Source organism: Caretta caretta, chromosome 9 (assembly GCF_965140235.1).
Source record: "Caretta caretta isolate rCarCar2 chromosome 9, rCarCar1.hap1, whole genome shotgun sequence".
Lineage (NCBI taxonomy): Eukaryota > Metazoa > Chordata > Testudines > Cheloniidae > Caretta > Caretta caretta.
In genome coordinates, this window is record NC_134214.1 from 53,790,398 (window position 1) to 53,813,699 (window position 23,302).

Sequence of the window (23,302 nt, forward strand, 5' to 3'; positions counted from 1 at the left end):
TGTTGGAAGAAGTCCTTTTGGGATTCTGATAAGCCCTCTTTCAAGTGTTTGCTGTTTCTGAAGGAAGGCGTTAGCTTATGAGTCAGCTCAGTCTGTCTTTCAAGCAACAAAAGTTGCTTCCTCTTACCAGCAATGCTGATCTTGATCAAAGATCATTATTGGAAGAGTGAAACCAGTCTGGCTGTCACAGTTTGTAAACTGCTGTCATCACCACAGTCACTGACACAAGGTAATTGTGTGCGCACACCCAGCCCTGGTTGTGAAGGGAGCGGGTAGATCCTTGTCTGGCTCCCTTACTTGCCTCTGTGCCAAGGCTCTGAGGTGGAGTTTTGACTCTCTGCTGTGTCATGTAATGACCCATCCCATATTTCCAGTGAAAACGACTTGCACGTGCAAGTTTAAAAGACTCTACACATGAGAACTCAAGCCTGCAGGGTTCACAGTTAAATCTCAGTGAACAGTTATACTCAGATGTTCATGGGTAACACTTACAGAAAGAGCACAAATGCAGCTGCAGCAAATTCATTTTTAAAAGCTAATGGGATAATGTTGTATCTACCTTAATGCTGTTTGGAACGGCCCAGCCCATGCATTGAGACCAACAATCCCCAAAGAATTCCACCATGGGCTTTCTTTGTTTACTTCTCTAAGATCATTCCATATGCCATAATCCTCCATCCTCTCTTGCTGTCTACCCTTCTATCAAGCCATTTGCCTTCATGCCCCTTTGGCATAGAGCTGGTTGGCAATTTTTTGACTAACAGGTTTTTGTTGGAAAATGCCATTTCATCACACCCAAAACTTTTCATGGGAACATATCAGTTCCAACAAAATTTTCACTAGGAAAAGTTTTTCAGGTCAAAATCAGAGCAAGGACTTGAACCTGGGTCATCTAAATCCCAATGGAGTACACAAACCACCTGCCTATGCTGGAGTGACAGGCTTGTGAATCACCTTCTTGCCCCCAGCCTCCAGCTTGAGAGAGTCATGCTGGTACTTAATGGAGTGTCAGCTCCCGGACAGCACCAGCCTTTCAGTGACTCAAGCACTTCCCTTTGGTCTATGACAGCCCTGACTTTGCCTTTCAGGTTAACACAAAGTGCACCTCCGTCCCCTTGAAGCATCCCCCGTGGTACCCAGCCCCTGACATTGGCTACTCACAGACATCCCAAATCCTCTGCCCCAAAGGAGCAGTGTTATCCTAGTTTTACCTTAAACTACTGCTCCTGTGTAACATACAGCACTTGTAATGAAACAAAAGGTTTATTTAAGAATGAATAGGAAGAGGAACAAAAGGGTATAATGGAAACAAATGGTCACAATACAAAACAAGATAATAAAATGTGAACTATTGACTACACTTATCAATAGTTTCCTTGCCTATCTAATAGAGTTGGTTGTTCCCCCAAAGTTCAGTCTGTTGCAGAGCTGGCTGGCTTTCCAGGAACTAGGATCCAAACTTTCATGAAAAACACCCCCACTCAACAAGTGAATGGATCCAGTGAATGGATCCAGAGGGCCTCTCCCCACTATGAGTTATAATGAAACAGTCTGTCTTTATCCATGGACAGGGCCAACCCCTGTCTGTTGTAATGTTCCTTCTTGACCTCCAAGGGGTTTCGATTGTTTGCAGTTGTGTTCCATTGACTGTTCTGGGATGGAGCAATGCTGGACAACTGAGCCTGGCATTACATCGCTGGCTGACCAGGGAGGGGTGACCATTCCATTTGCATGAATAGGCCATCACTGAATAATATTACTGCCTGGCGACACCTTTTAACCTTACGACCATCAGGGCATAAACACCAATATAGCTATGTTATTCCTTAAATATCAATATCACGCATACACCAGGATTATGTGCCAGGATTATGCTTTCAATAGAGACTTTATATGTTACCTTTTATGGACAATTACCCTGTAAGCAGTGTATTTGATGTAGTGAATTTGTAGATCTGAGACTAAAGTTGTTTGCAAAGATGAGAGGACTCTTTGCCAAGGGATCTTTGTATCACAGGATGATCTCCATTTTCCTCCTGGAGCTGTTCTGCTTTATATACATAATTAAATGTTCAGTGGGCCAGAGAGAGACTGACTCTGCAGCCCTATGATTCAGGCAATTAGCTGGGATGTGGGAGACCCAGCTCCAAGTCCCTAATCTGTCTGATTTAATGAAAGGACTTGAACCTGGTTCTCTTGCATCCCAAGTGAGGGCCCTACCCACCTAACTCTTGGCCATTTTGGGGTGTCTCTCTCTCTCTCTCTGTTTTTATATGAAAAATTTCCAGAGGTGTCAGCTTTGCTCCGATACAGAACAGGAATATTTTTGAAAAAGTTTAATGGGATGGGGAAACCATTTCCCACCCAGGTGTACTTCAGTCATCTGCTCCACACCTATTACTGTGTTTAGAGCTCCCCACCTGGCCCTGTGCTGAATGACCAACCTCTCTTCACTCAGCCCCCTCCTTTTAGCTCATGTCCTCCACAAAGCCTTGCACCAGTAACGCATCGGGATGGATAATTTCACATAAAATGACAGGCAATGTTTCCACTGTTTTGTGATTTATCTCTCACCTTGTCAGCTGGTGCATTGTGGGCCAGATTTTCAAAAGAACTCTTGGTCAGATTTCCAAGGGCTCAGCACACTCACTCAATTTACAGAGGACTCAGCTTTCATTTAAGCACCTAACTAGGGGGGCCAGATTTTCAAGAAAGCTCAGCAGTCAATAAGCTTGCATTGTGCTGAATTTCTTGAAAATCAGGCAGGACAGGTCAAACACAGAGAGCCTGACTAGCACTGATTGTGTGTCTCTGTGTTGTACAGTGTGGATCATATTAATAATGCTCCATTGACAATAATAGACAAGAAACATTCAGCTTTGGGTCTAAGTGTCTCACCTTCAGAACATCATGGTTAAATCACCAGACTGGGATTTAGGAGATGTGCGCTTTAGCTCCCAGCCCTGCCATAGGCAATGCTGGGCAAGTTGCTTTATCTGCCTTAGCTCCCCAGCTGTAAAATGGGGAAAATCCTTCCTTTGTCTATTTAGACAGTAAGTTCTTTGGGGCAGGAGCTGTCTTTTACTCTGTATTTGTACAGCACCAAGCATGATGGGACCCTGATCTCAGTTAGGTTCCTGTAATGTAATATAAACAGTAATAATAATACCAGGCATTCCTGTACCAATGAATCTTTTCGGCCATAAGAGGGGAAAAAACAGTAAGACCAAAATTTTCACTGTTCTTAAGAATCTGTGACTCCATGTTTCGTGCCTTTCAGAGCTGAAGCCCAAAGGTTTCTGATTCTATCTTCGCTAGCTTACGTTACATGAAATAGTCCATAAAGTGTTATATATAGCTGCACATTGTCCCTCTCCCATCAGGCTGTGGGGAAAACAACAGCGATTGAAGTGCTTGCTTTCCCCCACAGGAGTAATTATACTTTCATTCTGCTGTATGGGTGGTGCTAAGTGGCTTTGTGTCTGCATTGAAAGATCAGCCAGTGGCTATATAAAGAGTATGTCTTGTGAGTGCAAAATGCCAGGCCAGCATTCTCTAGAAGCTAATTTGGAAGGCTGCAGTGAATGAATTGCCTTTTATTTTAAAAAATAATAATAATTAAACAAACATTTTGCTGAGCCCGACTCCAGTGTAGCTGGTGCCCCCGCCCCCATCAGCATGTACAGAGCACTGTGAAATTATACCACTTGCTGCTGTCCTGGACAGAGGTTCCTCCCAGAGAACAAACAGCAGTATCTCCTCTTGCCTCAGGAACAAGCAGTGCTATTTTTGCTGCTAACACCTTGTACCTGTGTGTGTGGTGCTGCCATTGAGAACTTGCAGGCCAAAGATCACTGGGAGGAATGGGTTGGGTAGAGAGGATAGAGTCGAACTGAGACCTGGAAAACAGTTATTTGGCCAGTGTCAGATGAAAATCAGCTGGAGGAGAGCAGCCAGTCTGGACCTCACCCCTTCGAGGCACCCCCAACTTTTTTGGCACAAAGATGAAGGAAATGAGCAGAATTCTGGTTATTATTAAAGCTGCCTGCGTTGGGGAGGCAGGCCGATTTCATCAAGACTCTTTACCAGCCTTGTGTAGCACAAGCTGCTACAGGGTATATCCAGGGGCGGCTCCAGGCACCAGCAAAACAAGCAGGTGCTTGGGGCTGCACATTTCTAGGGGCGGCATTCTGGCGCCAACCATGCCGCCCCTAGAAATGTGCCCCCGCCGCCCCAGCTCGCCTCCGCCCGCTCTCCTGAGCGCCCCGCCGCCACCCCACTTCTTCCCTCTCCCTGCCAGGCTTGCCGCGCGCCAAACGGCTGTTTCCCGCGGCAAGCCTGGGAGGGAGGCGAAGCCGAGCCGCGGTTTGCTCGGGGGAGGCGGCGGCGATGGAGCGGAGGTGAGCTGGGGTGGGGAGCGGTTCCTCTACCCCCCACCGCCCCCGCCGCTCCGCCTGCTCCCCTGAGTGCCCCGCCTCTCCCTCGCCTGAGCGGGAGGAGCAGGCTGAGCGGAGGTGACCTAGGGCGAGGGGTTGCGGTGGGGGAGCTGCAGGAAGCGGGGGGGGAGGAATACGGCATGCCCAGGGTAGGAGGCGGGAAAGCAGTTGGGGGGGGGGGGCGGGGGAAGCACGTAAAAAAAAGCAGGGGCAGCCAAAAAATTTTTTCCTTGAGGCAGCAAAAATCCTAGAGCTAGCCCTGGGTATGTCTACACTGCGATGGGGAGATGCGGTTACACCACATGTGGATCAATGCTATCACCAGTAAAATAGCAGTGAAGCCCTGCCCACTGCGGACCCTGGGTACAGGCTCAAGTGACTTGGCTGCTATTGACAGGTTTCAGAGGAACAGCCGTGTTAGTCTGTATTCGCAAAAAGAAAAGGAGTACTTGTGGCACCTTAGAGACTAACCAATTTATTTGAGCATGAGCTTTCGTGAGCTACAGCTCACTTCATCAGATGTATACCGTGGAAACTGCAGCAGACTTTATATACACACAGAGAATATGAAACAATACCTCCTCCCACCCCACTGTCCTGCTGGTAATAGCTTATCTAAAGTGATCAACAGGTGGGCCATTTCCAGCACAAATCCAGGTTTTCTCACCCTCCACCCCCCCACACAAATTCACTCTCCTGCTGGTGATAGCCCATCCAAAGTGACAACTCTTTACATAATCAAGTCGGGCTATTTCCTGCATAGATCCAGGTTTTCTCACATCCCCCCCACCCCCATACACACACAAACTCACTCTCCTGCTGGTAATAGCTCATCTAAACTGACCACTCTCCAAGTTTAAATCCAACTTGGATTTAAACTTGGAGAGTGGTCAGTTTAGATGAGCTATTACCAGCAGGAGAGTGAGTTTGTGTGTGTATGGGGGTGGGGGGGATGTGAGAAAACCTGGATCTATGCAGGAAATAGCCCGACTTGATTATGTAAAGAGTTGTCACTTTGGATGGGCTATCACCAGCAGGAGAGTGAATTTGTGTGGGGGGGTGGAGGGTGAGAAAACCTGGATTTGTGCTGGAAATGGCCCACCTGTTGATCACTTTAGATAAGCTATTACCAGCAGGACAGTGGGGTGGGAGGAGGTATTGTTTCATATTCTCTGTGTGTATATAAAGTCTGCTGCAGTTTCCACGGTATACATCTGATGAAGTGAGCTGTAGCTCACGAAAGCTCATGCTCAAATAAATTGGTTAGTCTCTAAGGTGCCACAAGTACTCCTTTTCTTTTGGCTGCTATTGCTACTCAATCTAATTAGACACAAGCTAGCTGAGGTCCCTCTACGCATGCTGTGATCACACCTCCACACGGCTGTGTAGACATACCCTTAGAGGGGAGGTAGCAATCTGCAGGCTGGGCGGAGTCCTCCTGTTTTTGGTTGATTCAAGCTCCACTTAACCATATTTGTTTCTACGGGCTTAAAAGGGCCTGCTTCCCCACGGTGTCCCTTCACTTCTGCGCAAGTGTTGTTTCACTGCCATCAGTGGGGTGGTGCCAGCCAGAAACTGGAATAACGGAGAGGTGGATCAGGCCCGATATACTTCTGTCCGATTGCTGCTTTGGAGGAGAGTGAGGTGGGGCAAACAGTCTGATGGTGTAAATGGGGGGAAATGGGCCTGATGTTAGGATCTTTGATGGCCTCCTTGAGCCACTCTCATGGCACAAAGGGACTGCAAAGCTGGTGGATCTCACCAGCTGGGAATAAATTCTGCATAGGGGAATCCATGGGTGCCTGAAGCCCCCACTATAGCTTGGAAAAGGGGGCATGGATGGAGTATTCCCAGCAGAGGTGAAAGTAAGCTGGTATGCCCCGGTACAGCATACCGGCAAGAGCCGGTGCACTGTACTGGGGCAGCCTGGCTTCCCCAGGGGGCAATTTAAAGGGTCTGGGGCTCCCAGCAGTGGCTGGAGCCCCAGGCCCTTTAAATTGCCATCAGAGCCCCGCTGCTGGAGCCCTGGGGTAGTGGCAGCAGGGCTCCAGCAGCTATTTAAAGAGCCCGGGACTCCCTTGTTTCTACTGCCCCGGCCCTTTAAATAGTCGCCGGAGCCCCGCCGCTGCTACTCCAGGGCTCGGGGGCTATTTAAAGATTGAGGCAGTAGAAGCAGGGAAGCTGCGGACCCTTTAAATAGTCCCCAGGGCCCTGGGGTAGCGGGTGCTCCAGGGACTATTTAAAGGGCTGGGGTTCCAGCTGCCTCTGCTGCCCTAGTCCTTTAAATAGCCCCCAGAGCCCCCGGGCTGCTGCTACCCTGGTGGGGGGGGGGGGAAGGGGAAAGAGAAGGGGGGGCACTTACCTTACAGGGTGGGCTGGGCTTGCTCTGACCCCCTCAGCCCCGCCCCTTCCGCCCTAGGCCCTGCCCCATCTGGGGGCCAGAGCTAGCCCCAGCGTACCGGTAAATCACTCGACTTACTTTCACCCCTGATTTCCAGCTCCCTGAATGGCCATTTGCGGCAATGGGGAGCTGGGATTAATTTAGAGAAGACCTGAGGCCTTAGAACTGGGGAGTAGCCAAGGTGATGTATTGTAGACTGAGTTCACTCAGACCTGAGGACTGGGGCCAATACATCTAGTATTCTGGCCATGCATTTCTGAAATACGCGACCAGCTTCCTGCTTTCTACCCTCTGGGAATACTGTCTATTTGTTTTATAGTCCTATTCTGCTGCCCATTACCACATCCCACGTATGACCAACTGGCAAGGGCAATCTTAGAGCAGCAGGTGGGAATGCCAATAGTAGTTGGGCTCTCAATCAGTTTACTGCACTGGTTCCTTTTCCTTTAATTCCAAGTGTTTAATTCCAGTGTGGAGTTATTCCATAATAGTGTAAAAAGTATGATGATTTTAGGGAGGATCTGATTTCAAAGCCTCAAAAAGAAAGGCATCCCTAGAGCACTGTAAGCCAAACCAAACCACATGTATCTGTGATTTTCCTGCTAGTACTTAATTTCACCAGTATCACATAACAAAGTGCAATAATAAGAATTTGAAGCTAAATTCCTCTCCCTCTCTGTGCTGTAAATCAGTTTCTTCCTATGCTCTAAATCCACAAGCTATACCACTCAGCTTGCCAAGACTCAACTGTGGAGCAAAGATTCAAAATGAGGAAGATATAGAAAATTCTTAAGATGAGGCAGGATTCACATTCTCAGCAGAAATATGTTTTGCCACCTCCGTTGCATGACTCATTGTTTTCAGGGCTGTAATTTAAAATAATATAAGAGCAAGACCACCAGCTCTGTGCAGAATGTGGGTAAATTTGGGTCCAGAATTTGGGGTTTCTCTTATAAGTAGACAGTAGCTGAGAGGTATGACCACACCTCCATGATGGCCTGGGTTAAGTTGACTGTTAACTGAGTAATCAAGCACCTTCTGCAGATGATGCCTTCAGCACCACCTGCGTAACCTCTAATTGTTCTAACCCAATAACAATCACAGTCTTAGCATAAATTAAAGTGACAGTGCTTTAAAGAGCAGATTGAAAGGTAAAAATTGAAGCCATTGGTTGATTAGGTTTGTGTGTGAGGAGAGACATGGGAGCTAAACGCGCTTTCATTTGAAAACACACTTTTGAGGCGCAACACTCCCATCAACCCAGAGTCAGACTTTGTGGGTGTCATGTCACTTGTATACTGGAGAGCTCTACAGAGTGATGCTTAGCTGATTAGTGGAAATGCCCCATTTGGTAACAAAGGGTGTGTCTGCCTAGTACCTTCAGACCCAGTTGGAGCATTTTGTTTTTGAGATGGGCTTGGGGAACTGTGACATAATTTTTTGCCAACTAAATGCAAGCAACTGGCTCCTAGCCCCAAGGAGCAGTTTGCACAGGGCATGCCCAGCGAGCCAGGGCGCTGAAATCCCAAGCATAACTATCTCCTTATACAGCGATCAGGCCTGACCCTCACTGCCTTGGACCTATAAAGTCATTTACACAGGTGCAAAGTGCTTCAGATGTTAGCTACCTGGTCGGCATAGACCCACCTTACGGGAGGATAGGGGGAGAAGTCACCATTGTTATTTGTAGTTTACCAATGAGGACACTAAGACGGGAGAGTTAAGTGATGTGAGCAAGGTTACAGAGCCAGGTTTAGAACATTGGAATCCCTTATTCTCAGCCCATGCTCCATCCACGCTGCCTCCTGCTGTTAAACACGCTGCCTCTCCTGCCATTGAAATACCCCCTGTTGTGGCCAGAGGTTACTGCACTAGGTGTTTTGCCGAGGACCTGCCTTGGAGTGGAGGGGAACTTGTGCTCATCCTAGTGCTCACCTCAGCAGCCTGGCTGGCCTTGCCCTCCACATAGTCATGAACTCATCTGGAGTTCTCCTAAACATTGAGGGAGCTAGGGCCAGGGTCTTTTCAGCCCAAGGCTGAGGAGCTTTAGGGGAAATCAGTGGCTGGCTCTCAGACCTGATGATCTACGTTTTCAAGGCTGTCATTGCACATGGGGGTAGGGGCCGGGGGGAGAAATTTAAGGAAATCTGAGAATTTTCTTAGGCTCCTGGAATCAGTGGGGATCCTTGAGTGCAGGGCCGTGGGCCCCAAATCCAGCTCCGACACACCTCAGTCTCAAATTCAAACCTGCCCCTGTGGTGGTCAGGCAGCAATTCTGTTACCTAAAGGGGAGTTTCTCCCTGGCTGAGCCACTATAACTGATGCTAAACAGCTCCCAGTTTAAAATCCAGAGCACCCCCAGCAGCTCACCCAGAAGTTTATTTACTCAAGTTGGCCAAGTATTCCAAAAAAGAGTTCCTGTGTATTAATTTGATTATTTTAAACTATCAGCTTTGCTCTGCTCCTTCCTTACTGTCTTTGCTTTCTGCTGATGAGAGTAATCAAAGGTTACTGGCCCAAATGTTCTTGGAAAGCAAATTCTAGCATTCATGGTGGAAATGTCTGCATGCTTGTGCAATCAGGATGTGGAGACAATACCATGTGACTTACCTGATCAATCACAGCTAATCGGTTCTGGTCACGTTTACATTTGTGAGCTGTCTAAAGCTTTAAAAAAAATATTTGTTGACTGTTCATAATGAATGAATATAAAGATATCACAGTCCACTCATGGATACTTTGCAAGGAGAAAAAAAGAACAGAGGAATAGCCAGAGTAGATTGGACCGTCCAATATCCTGTCTGTAACAATGGCTAAGTGCTTCAAAGGAAGGTGTAAGAAACTCTGTAGGAAGTATAATCTTCCCCCAGGAAAAGCTTTTCCTAATCTAGAGCTTCACTGAAGTGCAGAAGCCCTTCAAAAACCCTTGTTTATTTTTTTGATATTTACTATTATAACTTTGGCTATTCTTGTTATCTAAATGTCTAATATCTCTATAAATGCTGCTAAACTAGTATACTCTGTGATATATTGTCTCAATGCGTTCCACAGGCTAATTGTGTGGAAAAAGAGACTAAATTAACTGCATAAATTGCTTCAAGAGAATTATTCACTCAGCTCTGTGTTTAGCACCAGCTATGCCCCCAATCCTGCAAACTGCTTTGTGCAGGGATACTCCAGTATCCACTCAGAGCTCCACTGAAGTCAAAGGGCTCCTGTGTGGGTACAGGGATCTGGCTTCATGAAGCAGTGTGCAGGATCATGTGTAGCTTTTTTATAGGTCATCTTATCATCCCCAAGACCACCTCCCTACTAGCACAACCCTTAGGAAGAAGCAATTTACAACTAGGCTTTTTGGTGTGTTTGGTATGAAGGCACTTGAAGAACACTAAAATAAATTAGACTGCTATTGTGATGCTATTTCCTAGGGGATCCCTTTGCCAGGTTTTCTCTCCCCTGCATGATTGTACACATTGGAAAGCCTCAGGCATCATCCATTCAGTCTGGCATTTCTGAGAAAAATATTCAAATTGAAACCCAGCTCCTCCTCCGGAGCAAATGAAAACCTGCCCTCCACTCCTCCTCCTCCCCCACCCTCCCGCGTAAGGCAGTTTAAATAAATCAATTCTTTGTGCAAACATAACCCCAGCAAGGTCTCTGAAAGAACAGCTCTCTGGAAATTTACAAACGCAGTTTTTCTGCAAGTGAAAACAAGCAGAGAGCAGAACATGCTAGCATTGTGTGTGCTGCAAACCTCCCACCTGCTTGAGAGAAAGATTTCTTCCTTTCTTTCGCTCGCTCTCTGCTTCTAAAAGTTCCCCTTTGCCAGTCTCACCTGCTAGAGACATGAAAGGCAAATTAGCACAAACATAGTCTGCACGACAAGTAGGCATCCTGTCACCCTTTCCCCCTGGGACACCTGAATTAAAAGATGGATCAGCTCCATCTTTTAGGGTTTTTCCTGCTGCCCATCACTGTGATATAGTGGCATCTTTCATGTTAATAAGAGTGGCAATAGCAAAGCCCCTCTTCCTGGAGCCTCTAGCTTTCATTAGGTTATACAAACTCTGGTAGGAAAGGGGATTTTGGGTCGGGGGCGAGAAGAGGGTGATTGAGGCCGTGAATATCTTTATGATGGGAAAGCTGTATCAAATGTTTTGCAGCACTGCCTCAGGAATCCAACTCTGCATTGGTGTCTTCTATGATCCACAGGACATGGGGGGAGGGGAGGAGAGGAAGGGAGGAGAGAGAGAGCCGACCTGTCATTGGAATGTCATATGTGTGACAGATTGTTACTCATACCTGCCTGGGAGGGGTGGTGTTTGAGCCTGGCTCAGCCTCCCTGTGCCTTTAAAGTTCTCTTTACACACACAAGAAAAGAGGGAGGAGAAATAAAGTTTCATCATCACTATTTCAGAAAACAGTCTTATAAAAACTTCATGCTCACACTCATTAAGTCTCACATGCTTGGACAGCTTTCAGTTGTGACTTATCAGAAACCAGGCTGGAGGAAGGGAAGGAGAGAGGCTTATATCAACAGACAGCTGAGCACTTCGGCGTTTTGGTATACTTCTGATTTACTGGCAAGTTAGGGAAAAGAGAGAGGAAACTAACTGTGTGCATTGGCCTCCAACAGCAATTCTAACCAAACAATGGGAGTTCAGCCTGAAAACAGCAAAGCTCCAGGCGTCAGCAGTAGCCCCCAAAACTGTCGCACCTGTTACCAGAACATCTTTTGCAATATCAAGGTAAGGAGCTTAACTTTGTATTACTTTTCTTCCTTAGCTGATTGGGAGAATGAAGACATGTTTGCTTTTCAAATTTTCACAAGTCTTTTACCAACAGCAGCATTGGTCCTGATTCACACTTTTTTTAGCTCCTAGAACTCAGTGCATTTGTTAAAATGCAACATTTCAAACTCCCTTGTTCTCCTGCAACACCAAGTACTAAGAGAAGCTGGCAAGCATGTGGCAGGGCAACAAATGTAGATTTGGGGTACAGTAGTTCTTGACATGGTGAATACTCGCAGTATAGTGCAATGCAAGTTTCTTGTTGAGATAGTTGTTCACAATAAGAGAGGCACAGACACATAGGACTAGATTAACAGGTGGGAGAGCTATGCCGATTTACACCACCTATAGATCTGGCCCCCTACTGTTTAACCCACAGCATGTCTTTTGTTAGGGAATTATTGGGATCATGGTGTGAAAAGAAAACACTGCCTTAAAATCATATGAATTTGCTTGGAAAATCTCTGCAAGGACAATTCAGTTGTTAATACGGTTAAAAGTGTGAGAGATTTCTCAACTGGTTTAGTTCTCCCTTCCTGTAGTCAACAAAGAGGTGGATTTATTCACCTGCACCCTTTATTTACAGGGTATGTCCACACTGGGAGAGGGGGGTCTTTTTTTTAAAATGCCACAGCTAAAACCCTGCTATAGACAAGGTCTAGAGATGTTAAAACTACAACTTGCCCTGTCTATGCTAGCATTTTAAAACATGTTAGTGACCACATTTTGAAACACACCTTCCCCCCCCCACTATGTGCTTTAGTGCACTCTTTGGGCCAGACCTTAGCTGGTGTAAATGGTGTGACAGGTGTTAATGGAGTTGTGCTGACTTGCACCAGCTGAGGATCTGGCCCTGTCTGTTTTGCTTGTTAGAACTCCCCCTGAGGACATATTAATTCTTTGCTCCCCCAAACCAAAGTCTAAAAAACTGCCAACAGCTCCTAGAGAACTGCTGGGAGATCTGATTCCTAAACTAACCTTGTGAAGCTTTCTCTATTTCACAGACACATGTCTATATTCTTTTACTGGTGTGAGTAGCATGAATGGGAGGGAGTAACATGCACTGTATCAACAGGGAAATAGCCCAGTGTGTGTGAGAGCATGAGCCAGCAGGTAGGTGTGTGTGAGGGATGACAGAACAGATGGGGTGGATAGTATGCGGCTGGCTGGCTGGCTGCAGGGGTTCGGAGTGGCACAGCAGTGGCATCGCTCCCTGTAAGATCTGACTCCCCAGTGTAAGTGACCGACTGAGAAGCAAGGCAGCAGACCAGCCATCGATCTCCAGGCTGGCAGCAGTTGTCAGTACTGGTGCACTCTGCCCTTGGGGCTGGTGACTTCCCAGTGGCATCAGATAATAATTGTTTGTTTACCATCTGATAGTAGCACTGTAAGGAAGGGTTTGTCAGCACTTCCCTTAGGAACCAAACCTTTTACCGCAGCAGGTCTCAAATGCCCCAGGCTAAGCCAGGCACTGAGCTCCCAAGCACACCTTTTTTAACCTGATTGTCTTTTTAATCATTTGTTTCCTTTTCCTCTGATGGGCAAAGAACAAGCCCTCCCCCGTCTCACCTTCTGAAGGTCTGATGCTTCTTGGGCAGTCCTACAGCAACACTGACGAAATTACGTCAGTTAATTTGTACCATCCCTTCTGCTCTTGGTTACACCGGTGTAAATCCACAGTAACTCCCCTGAAGTCTTAGCCCTGACTGTCAGCTGCATCAGCAGCTTTGGACTGCCTTGCTAGCACAGAGGGGCCCTAACCCCACTGAATGGACTGTGAGGGATTCTCCAGTGGTGCAGAGCTGGCTATGTCATCGTGGCTTCTCTACTCCCTGCTGATCTCTGGCTACCATAATTGTTGAAATGTGGTATGCAGGCAGTCAGACTAGATGATCAGATGGTCCCTTCTGGCCTTAAACTCTATGAATCTATGAAATTCACCTTGGGCTGTTGGCAGCTGGTCTAATTTAGATTACTCCAGTTTATACCAAGCGACAGACTCAGGGTACAGCCAGCCCAGGACTGGAAGTCTGAAAACCGGTCTTAAAAACCACCTGAACTGTGCTCTCCTGAGTAGCAGTGTGTGCTCCTCAGCAGCAGCCCAGGTTTGGGCCTAGGCTTTACTGCAGATTTATGCAGTTATAACTGACAGCAGAATCTTTCCCACAGTGCAGCGTGTACTACTCCTGTTGGCACAAAAGGCTTTTGGATGCCCAGAGGGAGGTGGGAAAAATATCCTGAGACCTTAAAGAAATCATTGGTCTCAAGACTGTTTTAAGGTTGAAAAACTTGTTAGAGTGGAAACAGTTATTTTACAGGATAGTCCCCTAAAAATTAATATCCTTCTAACTAGTTTCGGAATAGCAGCCGTGTTAGTCTGTATCCGCAAAGAGAACAGGAGGACTTGTGGCACCTGAGAGACTAACACATTTATTAGAACGTAAGCTTTCGTGAGCTACAGCTCACTTCATCGGATGCATAGAATGGAACATATAGTAAAGATACACACACACACACATACAGATAAGTTGGAAGTTACCATACAAACTGTGAGAGGCTAAATAGTTAAGATGAGCTATTATCAGCAGGAGAACAAAACTTTTGTAGTGATAATCAAGACGGCCCATTTAGACAGGTGACAAGAAAGTGTAAGGATACTTAACTTAAGGAAATAGATTCAATATGTGTAATGACCCAGCCACTCCCAGTCTCTATTCAAACCCAAGTTAATGGTATCTAGTTTGCATATTAAGTCAAGCTCAGCAGTTTCTCATTGGAGTCTGTTTTTGAAGCTTTTCTGTTGCAAAATTGCCACCCTTAAATCTTTTACTGAGTGGCCACAGAGGCTGAAGTGAAGTGTTCTCCTACCAGTTTTTGAATGTTATGGTTCCTGATGTCAGATGTGTGTCCATTTATTCTTTTGCAGAGAGACTGTCGGGTATGGCCAATGTACATGGCAGAGGGGCATTGCTGGCACATGATGGCATATATCACATTGGTAGATGTGCAGGTGAACAAGCCCCTGATGGCGTGGCTAATGTGATTAGGTCCTATGATGGTGTCCCCTGAATAGATATGTGGACAGAGTTGGTATCGGGCTTTGTTGCAAGGATAGGTTCGTGACTTAATATGCAAACTAGATACCATTAACTTGGGTTTGAATAGAGACTGGGAGTGGCTGGGTCATTACACATATTGAATCTATTTCCTTAAGTTAAGTATCCTTACACTTTCTTGTCAACTGTCTAAATGGGCCATCTCGATTATCACTACAAAAGTTTTTTTCTCCTGCTGATAATAGCTCATCTTAACTAATTAGCCTCTCTCAGTTTGCATGGTAACTTCCAACTTATCTGTATGTATATATATCTTACTATATGTTCCATTCTATGCATTGGATGAAGTGAGCTGTAGTTCACGAAATCTTATGCTTTAATAAATTTGTTAGTCTCTAAGGTGCCACAAGTACTCCTGTTCTTCTAACTAGTGTTCACCCAAATCCAACATATCTTCATGAGAGAGACAAGGCGGGTGAGGGAATATCTTGTATTGGACAAACTTCTGTTGGTGGAAGGGACAAGCTTTCGAATGCCACAGAGCTCTTCTTCAGGTCTGGGTAGCTCGAAAGCTTGTCTCTTTCCTCAGCAGAAGTTTTTCCAGTAAAAGATATTACCTCACCCACCTTGTCTTTAATATCCTGGGACCATCCCGGCTTCAACAACACTGTAAACAGCAGGTCTTCCTTGTGTTTTGAACAGTAAATTCTGCACCATACCTCTCCATTCATGAAGCTGGCTTGGGTCTGATGGACCCAGGGACCTCCTGTCAGTGGAGCTTTATTCAGCTGATGCGTGCAAAGCTTCAGGCTCCTCTTTGACCCCTTGCTAAGCCTGGATAACCAGGTAGCATGCCTTCTTTCACCTCCAGCTTGATAGGAAGCTCTGTCCCTTCCTCCTAGTTGAGGGCCTAAACACAGAGATCCATGCATTGGTCATCACCAGGCTGGATCAGTATAACTCATTGTATTTGAATCTGAATGTGAAGATGATACACAGGGTTCAGCTTGTACAGAATGTGGCTGCCCACTGTCTATGTGGCTCAGGCCACGGTGAGTACATCAGGCCTGTGTTCACGTCCCTCTGCTGATTCCCAATCAGCTTCCAACACCAATTTAAAGCCTTGGTCCTAATTTTCAAAGCTATTAATGGATCAAGCCCCAGCTACACCAAAGGCCAATTTTGATCTTTGAACCACCATAGCTGCTGTACACCTCTGGAGCAATGCAGAGCCTACAGCCCAGGAGGAAGCATGTGAGAGCTGGGAACAAAGCATTCTCTGTTGAGGGGATTTTGCAAATCCAAAGTCTTACCATCTTTAGGAAACATTGTGAGGCCTTCCTCTTTGAGAAAGACTTTCTACCATAAGTGACATTCAATAGATGAACCACCTCTTCTATTTTCCTCCCTGCCAATGTTGCAAAGGAGCCTTTGAATAAGTTAGTCAGACCCTTTAGCATTTCCAAATGAAGAAACAGTGAACTAGAAGAGTTTTAGTATTATTAATATTAGCTATTTCTTTACCTTGTAAATGTGTAAAAGTTAATGCTTTTCACAAGACAGAGAAATAGCTAAGCCTTTGTGAGACAATATATTATGTATATATATTTTCTACAAGTATCTTAACTAACTAGAAATACTGAGATTTTCTCTCTGTCTACAGAGATAGACAGATGGGATGGAAGTCTGGGTCAAAAATGATTGCCCCTGAGGTTGAAAAGTGACTGACAGCCAGTGGCACCAATGCCCTCAGTCAAAAGATGTAGTGGCAAATACAACAGGAATGGCTGGGAGTGTTATTGTGCCATGTGGGTTTCATCTTTAATCAAAGGGCAATAGTTTGCCCGGCAGCGTAACCCCCCAGTTTATAAAGCATTCTACCCATTATTTAAAAGATACATGCTGGCACGACAAATAATGTATTAAATAAGTAGCTGGCTCTGTACCAATATCCACTTGGGCTCTGCTCAGAAACTCAGAAACAATTACATGATCAGGGCTTCAATGAATAAAGCCAAGTGTCCTCATATAAACAATAGCAGGTGCTGAACACAGCTGTAATTCCAATACACCAAAATTGCTAAGGGACACAACTCCATGCTCTTGGTGTCCCAAAACCTCCAACTGCCAGAAGCTCAGACTGGCTGTCCTGTTCTGGCATTCCCTCTGAAGGACCTGTCACTGACCACTCTCGGAAGACAGAATACTGGGCTATTGGTCCACTGGTCTGACCCAGTGTGGCCCTTCTAACCATGCACTCCAGGTACTGATAATGAAGCTCATATTTATTAGAGGTGGCAGTATTCACAGGCCAGCATATCCAAAGTGCCTTGCTTGAGACTGATTCCCAAAATAACACAGCTTTTTAAAACAGAGCATCCTGTTCCCCCAGCACTCTCCCTCCCTCATCTACTGTCGAGTGAGCCCAGAGTATCACCCAGTCATTCTGAGGTGGGACGGGCTGTGCAGCTACTCTGTGCGGTTGCAGTTAGAGGGGGCTAGCACTCCTTAATCTCTGTGTTTGGAAATAGGATTGTGTTAGCCAAAGCCCTGAGCGATCTCACCTGCTGCTTTGTTGTCTTGGCCTGGAGAACTGTGGGTAAGAGGAAGCAAGGCAAAGCTCTGGGTGTCAAGCGGAACCAGCTGTTGCTGATAGAATGAAAATAAAGATTTGAACACAACAGCTCTCTGCGTCAGGCTGCTTCTAATGTCCTGCAAGGTCCTTGTAGATCAGGGTAGGACAGGGGACTTCTCCAAATGGATGATTAGAAAGTATCATTGATGAAGCAGGGGGAATAGGCTGAGAGCAGCAATTGAGAAAGGTCTTGTGGATGACATGTCCATGGTTTGTGATTGCTGCTGCATTAATAACTGTGCTGGCCCCCCAGCCTTTGAGGGGTCCCCCTTTGCACCTTATTGTAAGTGTTGTTGGTCCCTTAGGGTGCAGCAGTTACTCCCCCTTATTATTTGTGTCACTATGTTTAAATTATAGCACCCAGAGTCCCAACTAAGAGGAGCCTAACAGGAGATAGACTCTGCTCTGAAGAGTTTACAGTCTGAGTAGATAACACAGACACAGAGAGAGGGAGGAGAAACTGAGGTACAGGGAGATGAAGTTACTTGCATGAGGTCACACAGCAGGTCACTGGCACAGCAAGGAACAGAGTCTCAGTTTTCTGAGTCCCAGTCCAGTGCCTTAACTACTAGACCACACTGCATCTTATCGCCCTACTGGTGTTCATTCCATCCTTTTAAACAGCAATTGAAAACTACTTTGGCAGAGTCATTTTCTATTTAAAAGTGCCCCCGCCCCCTGTGGCAAACAGTTAGGCACCTTTCTATTGTGGTTTATTTACTGTATCTTGTTTAGTTTATGGTGTTTTAACTAGCATTGTCCGTGCAGTGCCCCAAGAACTATGATGGGCCAGGACACTATGTACACAAAACAGTTATTAACTTAGATGGACAGGTCTGCATTCAGTGAGCACTGCAACTGAGTCTTTTTCTTTATTGTATCAAGTGTTTGAAATGTTTTATGGAGTTAAATAACAGAGCTACAAAGTGAAAGTAAAAAAACAGAGAGAGCAATAAATTCGAAGACATGGGCAAAGGGAAAGGAGATGTATTTTCAGATGGGCTTTGAAGCTAGCTGGAGATGCAGGAAGGCAGTGCCCGTTGGTCAAGGCTGCGAATGGACCATTATATTCTCAACCCTTTGAGACTGCATAATGGGAAAGAGAGAAGGCCTGAGCAAGATGGTGGGAGCAGACATAATGATGTAGGTAGAAGCAAATCCACAGAGAGCCTAAAAACCAAAGAAGGCATCCTGAAATGAGTTGGGAGGAAGTGGAATCATTTGAATGTTTCTGTGATGAGGTCATGCTTCTCTGTCCACCTGTGAAAGTGGTCAGTGGCACTCTGTTCATGCTGCTATCTGGAGAAGAGAGGGGCCAACAAAATGGAGCTGACATAATCCGGGTAGGGTGAGATGGAGACATGGAGGAGGATGCCAATAGAGGTGGAGCTCAGGTAAAGGCAGCGCTGTACATAAACAATCATAGCGGCAATGGGAAAATCTGCAGATACTGGAAATGTGTGAGGAGACGGCAAAACCAGGGTCAAGGCTTACTTCACGTTTCTTTTGATACTGGTGACACCAGGATATCTAAGTCCAGCAGGGGAATGGAGGAAAAGTTTATCAGGTATTTAGCTTACGCAACTTATGAAGAAGACACAGGTCATCAAAGATGTAGAAATATGTATGTATGGTGGAGTAGCCTCAGCCTAAAGCCATTCGATAAGGTATACAAATGAGAGAGAGAAGGTGGATGGGAAATAGCACAGGATCAAAAATGGGCTCATGGGACTCTACCAAAGAGGGCTGTGGTACAGAACAATTACCACCACCAGAGAAAAGAGGGCAGGAATGCAACATTGACAGGAAGGAGGCAGTGACACCTGCACGGATCTGTAGGAGGTCCAGGAAGGACTTCAGACTGCTGAAGGCTCAAGGAGAAGAATGAACCCTGGTCCTTGGAAAGGAGAAGGTGTTTGGTCTATAGAGAAAATCAGTTTGTTTGCCAGGGCTGGAGCAGAGAAGCATACTTATGCTGCTGCGGTAGTTGGAGAGATGAGGGCTACTCTCTCAGGAAATTAGCAGAGGTAGGAAAGGTGGTAGCTAGGATGTCAGGTGAAGTGTTTCAGGATCTAGGGAGGGCTTTTTAAAAAGGGAGCAAAGCGCAACAGGGAACTAGGAGAGAAAGGAAGGGTCTGGGAAGAAAGAGGTTTTGAGGGACTGGCTTATGTCAGAAATGTCTGAGGGACAATGGCATTGTCAGGAAGGAGAGGGAGAAAATAGTTGGAGAGAGATGCGTGAAGAGCAGGGCTGCTGTTTGTCCATAAACATGTGGGGAGTTCATAAGAGAAGGTGAATGAGGGACTCCCAGAACCTAGTTCCCAATCATTCCTTCACACTGCTCTGGCAGTGTTAATTCTGAACTGCCAGAGCGGGGTAAGTCTAATTAACATGGTCCAAAGGGTATAAACAAGAATCACAGCATCCATAAGAAAAAAAACACTTCTGGGTATTTAGTGCCAGGTCTGCCATCCTTACTCATGCTGGGCTGTGCCTTACTCCAAAAGCAGTGCCCCTGAGTTCAGTGGAAGTACTCCTGGAGTAAGGTGCTACTCCTATGAGTAGGGATGGCAGAGTCTGACCCTTACTGCCTTTATGATATTGCAACTGTGAAAGTGACTATCCATGCTGCCGTTTTTATTGTAATGACTTGGGCTGGGATTTACCAAGGTGCCCAGCTCTCATTGGAATTCAGTGGGATTTGAGCTCCTAACTCTCCAGTCTATTCTATATAGGTTCTTATGCTGTAGTCATCACTATAGTATATTTTAGAGACTAACAACTTTATTGGGGCATAAGATTTCGTGGGCTAGAACTCACTTCATTGGATGCATGGAGTAGAAAATACAGGAGCAGGTATAAATACATGTAAAGGTGTGAACTGCCTTACCAAGTGTGAGGTCAGTCTAATGAGAGAATTCAATTGACAGCAGGATACCAAGGGAGGAAAAATAACCTTTGAAGTGGTAACTGTCTGAAATGGGCCACTCATTACCACTTCAAAGGTTATTTTTCCTCCCTTGGTATCCTGCTGTCAATTGAATTCTCTCATTAGACTGACCTCACACTTGGTAAGGCAGTTCACACCTTTACATGTATTTATACCTGCTCCTGTATTTTCCACTCCATGCATCTGATGAAGTGGTTCTAGCCCCCCAAGAGCTTATGCCCAAATAAATGTGTTAGTCTCTAAGGTGCCACAAGGACTCCTCGTTGTTTTTGCGGATACAGACTAACACGGCTACCCCTCTGAAACCTATAGTATATCCGAGTGCCTTCCAGACATGCATTAAGCAATGTGACTAACATCTGGCATGTGTTTGTGCTCGGATCCTCTCCTCAGGGGAAGAAGCCCATGCAGTGGAACATTTTGTTTTGTGACTGTTTTAATAATATGTGAATATATACATACAAGTTGCTATCTGTTCCTGGTCCCTCTGATGTAAATCGGTGTTCTGCCATTTACTTCAGTAGGACCAAAGATTTGATGAAAGAAATGTTGTGCTCTATAAATGTAGCCATTAACCTGTCATGTTGTGGAACTCTGTTCAAAAAGTTGTTGCAATGCACGCCGATTGCCTTTTATTTAGCTGATGAAATATCAATAGAACAGAATATTAACAAAATCATTGGCACCTGCTCAGTAGATAGTTTGATTTCAGGCTGGTAGTCAGGAGATGTCGGGATGGAGGAGATGTCATGACAAATTAGGGGGAATCACAGTTTTAAAGAAGGAAGCAAATCCCTTGTACTTGGCCAGGAAATGCTGAGAAGTAAGTATGAGCTGTATGAGTAGAGAAGGGGATTAATGTCAAGGAAGAGAAAGCAAGTGAGGAAGAGGGAGATTTTGCATTGCTGAGAACATCCCTTTGTATGTGAACAGATTTCCTAGTGGATATGGTGATGGGATGTGTGTGTATTTTTTATAAAGCTCAACTCATGCTTGTAATGATCTGGAGCTGGTGTGGACTACAGGTGGTTTTTTGATAGGGTCAGATTGGTAAAAGGCAAAGAGTTAGCACCATAAGTAAGAGAACTGTAGGAGAAGGGTCAAGAAAGGAGGGATTCAGAGAGCAAGCCAAGATGAAAAGTTTAGTGGGATCAAGTTTCTAGGAGCAGTGAAACAGGGTAATTTTATGAGGGGTGAGGTGGTTCAGTGTCCAACCGTAACCAAGGAGTGGTCAGTATAGATAAGATTATCATGAGCAGAATGGAAGAGGAGTGTTGCTGATAGTGAGAGCTAGGGTATGACCAGGCATATGGGCGTGAGAGGAAGAGGCTGTGTAAGATTGTGGGTCAAGGAAAGCAAAGGGAATCTGATATGGGCATGTTGTGGAGAGAAGAGAGCTCATAAACATAGTGAAAGTGCAAGGATCAAACCACATGGCAAGAAAATAAACTTACCAGGGTAATGAAGACTGCACAGCAGAATGACAAGCTGAAGCCATTGGAGTGAGAAAGCCTGAACTGTGGAAATATAAGGCACTGGGAAGAAATTCTACTGGCCAAGCAAATGGAGACATCCAGGTAGATGAGACCTTGATCAGACCATCTGGCTAGACAATGTGTCAATAGAACTTGATATGTTGTTGCTGTAATTACATGTTCATGTTTCAGTAGCAGCCAGAGGTTTGACTCCCCATTGTTCAAACACATAGCTCCGAAGAGCTTGCAATCTAAACTCAGTGAGTTGTGTTAGAACAGACCATAGTAATTATTTGCTGTGCTAAGGTGGTGAAATGTTCCATCACACTGAGGAATGGCAGAAGCCGCTCGTGTGAATGTTATATGAAAGATACTTACATCTGTGTTCTGCATAAAATGTGCATAGATTAACAACATCACCATTAAGGGACATCTCAACTCCTGACCCCTTCTGGTTCATGCCTCTATGAAAGAGACAGGTCCCATCTACTCTACAAAAATCAACAGTGTTGGGGAACGTGGTTGAAATTCAGTTCTATTTTGCAGTGTGGATCAGAGCTCTTTTAACCATGTCTGTGAATTGTGTCACAGGGTCAGAGAAGACTGGAGTAGGATTTCTTTAGCTCTTTGAAGAGATGTAGGTTCAGATCTAGTCAGCCCCAAAAAGCTCAGTTGGTACTGGAGCTGGTGTTGGTGATTCATTAGGACCCCATCTGGACTGAGAAGAGCCCCAACATAGACTAGTGCAGGCAGGCACTCTGCAACCAGTTCTCTCAGCCCTTAATTCAGGAAAGTATCCATGTTCAGGGAGGTGCTTGACTAGTGTGGGTTTAACTTTAACCATGTGCAGAAGTACTTTCCTGAATCAGCGCCTCAGTGAGCATGAACAACAGCCCATGCTCTTCAAAGGAAGACCCGTCATCTCAGTGTCTGCTAGAGACAGATATAAACTAAACTCCAGATCTGAACATCCCCAGCCTTGGAGAGATTTGAAATCTGGATCTGAAATTTGAGGCTCGGGCCCACTGCTTCCCTGTAACATCTCTATAGGAGAAGTGAGCACAGCAGCACTTCCACCTATAGCTCTCCCAGTGCCCCCAGTTCTTGCCTAGTGGGAGCAGCATTTATCACTGTTCTGGAAAAAAATCACATGTACACTTGAGTTATTGATTAGCTCAGGAAAGGACAAATATCATCTTTGCATTTGAAGTGTGACTTCAGGAAAATATGGATTGTTCAGCAATAGGAAAACATTATTTATGCTAATACTGTGAAGGGGATGGCCAAGATGGGCTTTAAAAGGAGTTAAAATTTTGTCTAGTTTCTTATACTAGAAATAAAATCTAAGCGACGAATTCTGTCCTTGGTTTCTATTGACCCTAGTGAGAGCCACAAGTACGAATGGCAATTTGCCCCCCCGCCCCAATTTACACGGTTTACTAGGGAGCCAGTTACTGTCCCTCATGATGGTTTTTAGTGCAATTTGCATGCCAGTGCAAATGACTGTTTGTAGCAGGGCTGAGAGAGGCCTCTGCTGGAGTGGCTGTGAACTCCTGCCC

At 45.6% G+C, this 23,302-nt stretch overlaps 1 protein-coding gene across 3 annotated transcripts in view; it reads left to right on the top strand.

The window, feature by feature from the left end:
• The window catches only part of SLCO2A1 (solute carrier organic anion transporter family member 2A1), a 123,015-nt gene that overhangs the window by 23,246 nt on the left and 76,467 nt on the right, over nucleotides 1-23,302 (top strand). For all 3 annotated transcript variants that reach the window (XR_007358330.2, XM_048863152.2, XM_048863154.2), the window contains one exon: nucleotides 11,474-11,585. Coding sequence is in view for 2 of the 3 variants with exons in the window: in XM_048863152.2 (XP_048719109.1) it covers nucleotides 11,474-11,585 (112 nt within the window). In the remaining variant the exon portion in view is untranslated. The remainder of the gene's footprint in view (nucleotides 1-11,473; nucleotides 11,586-23,302) is intronic.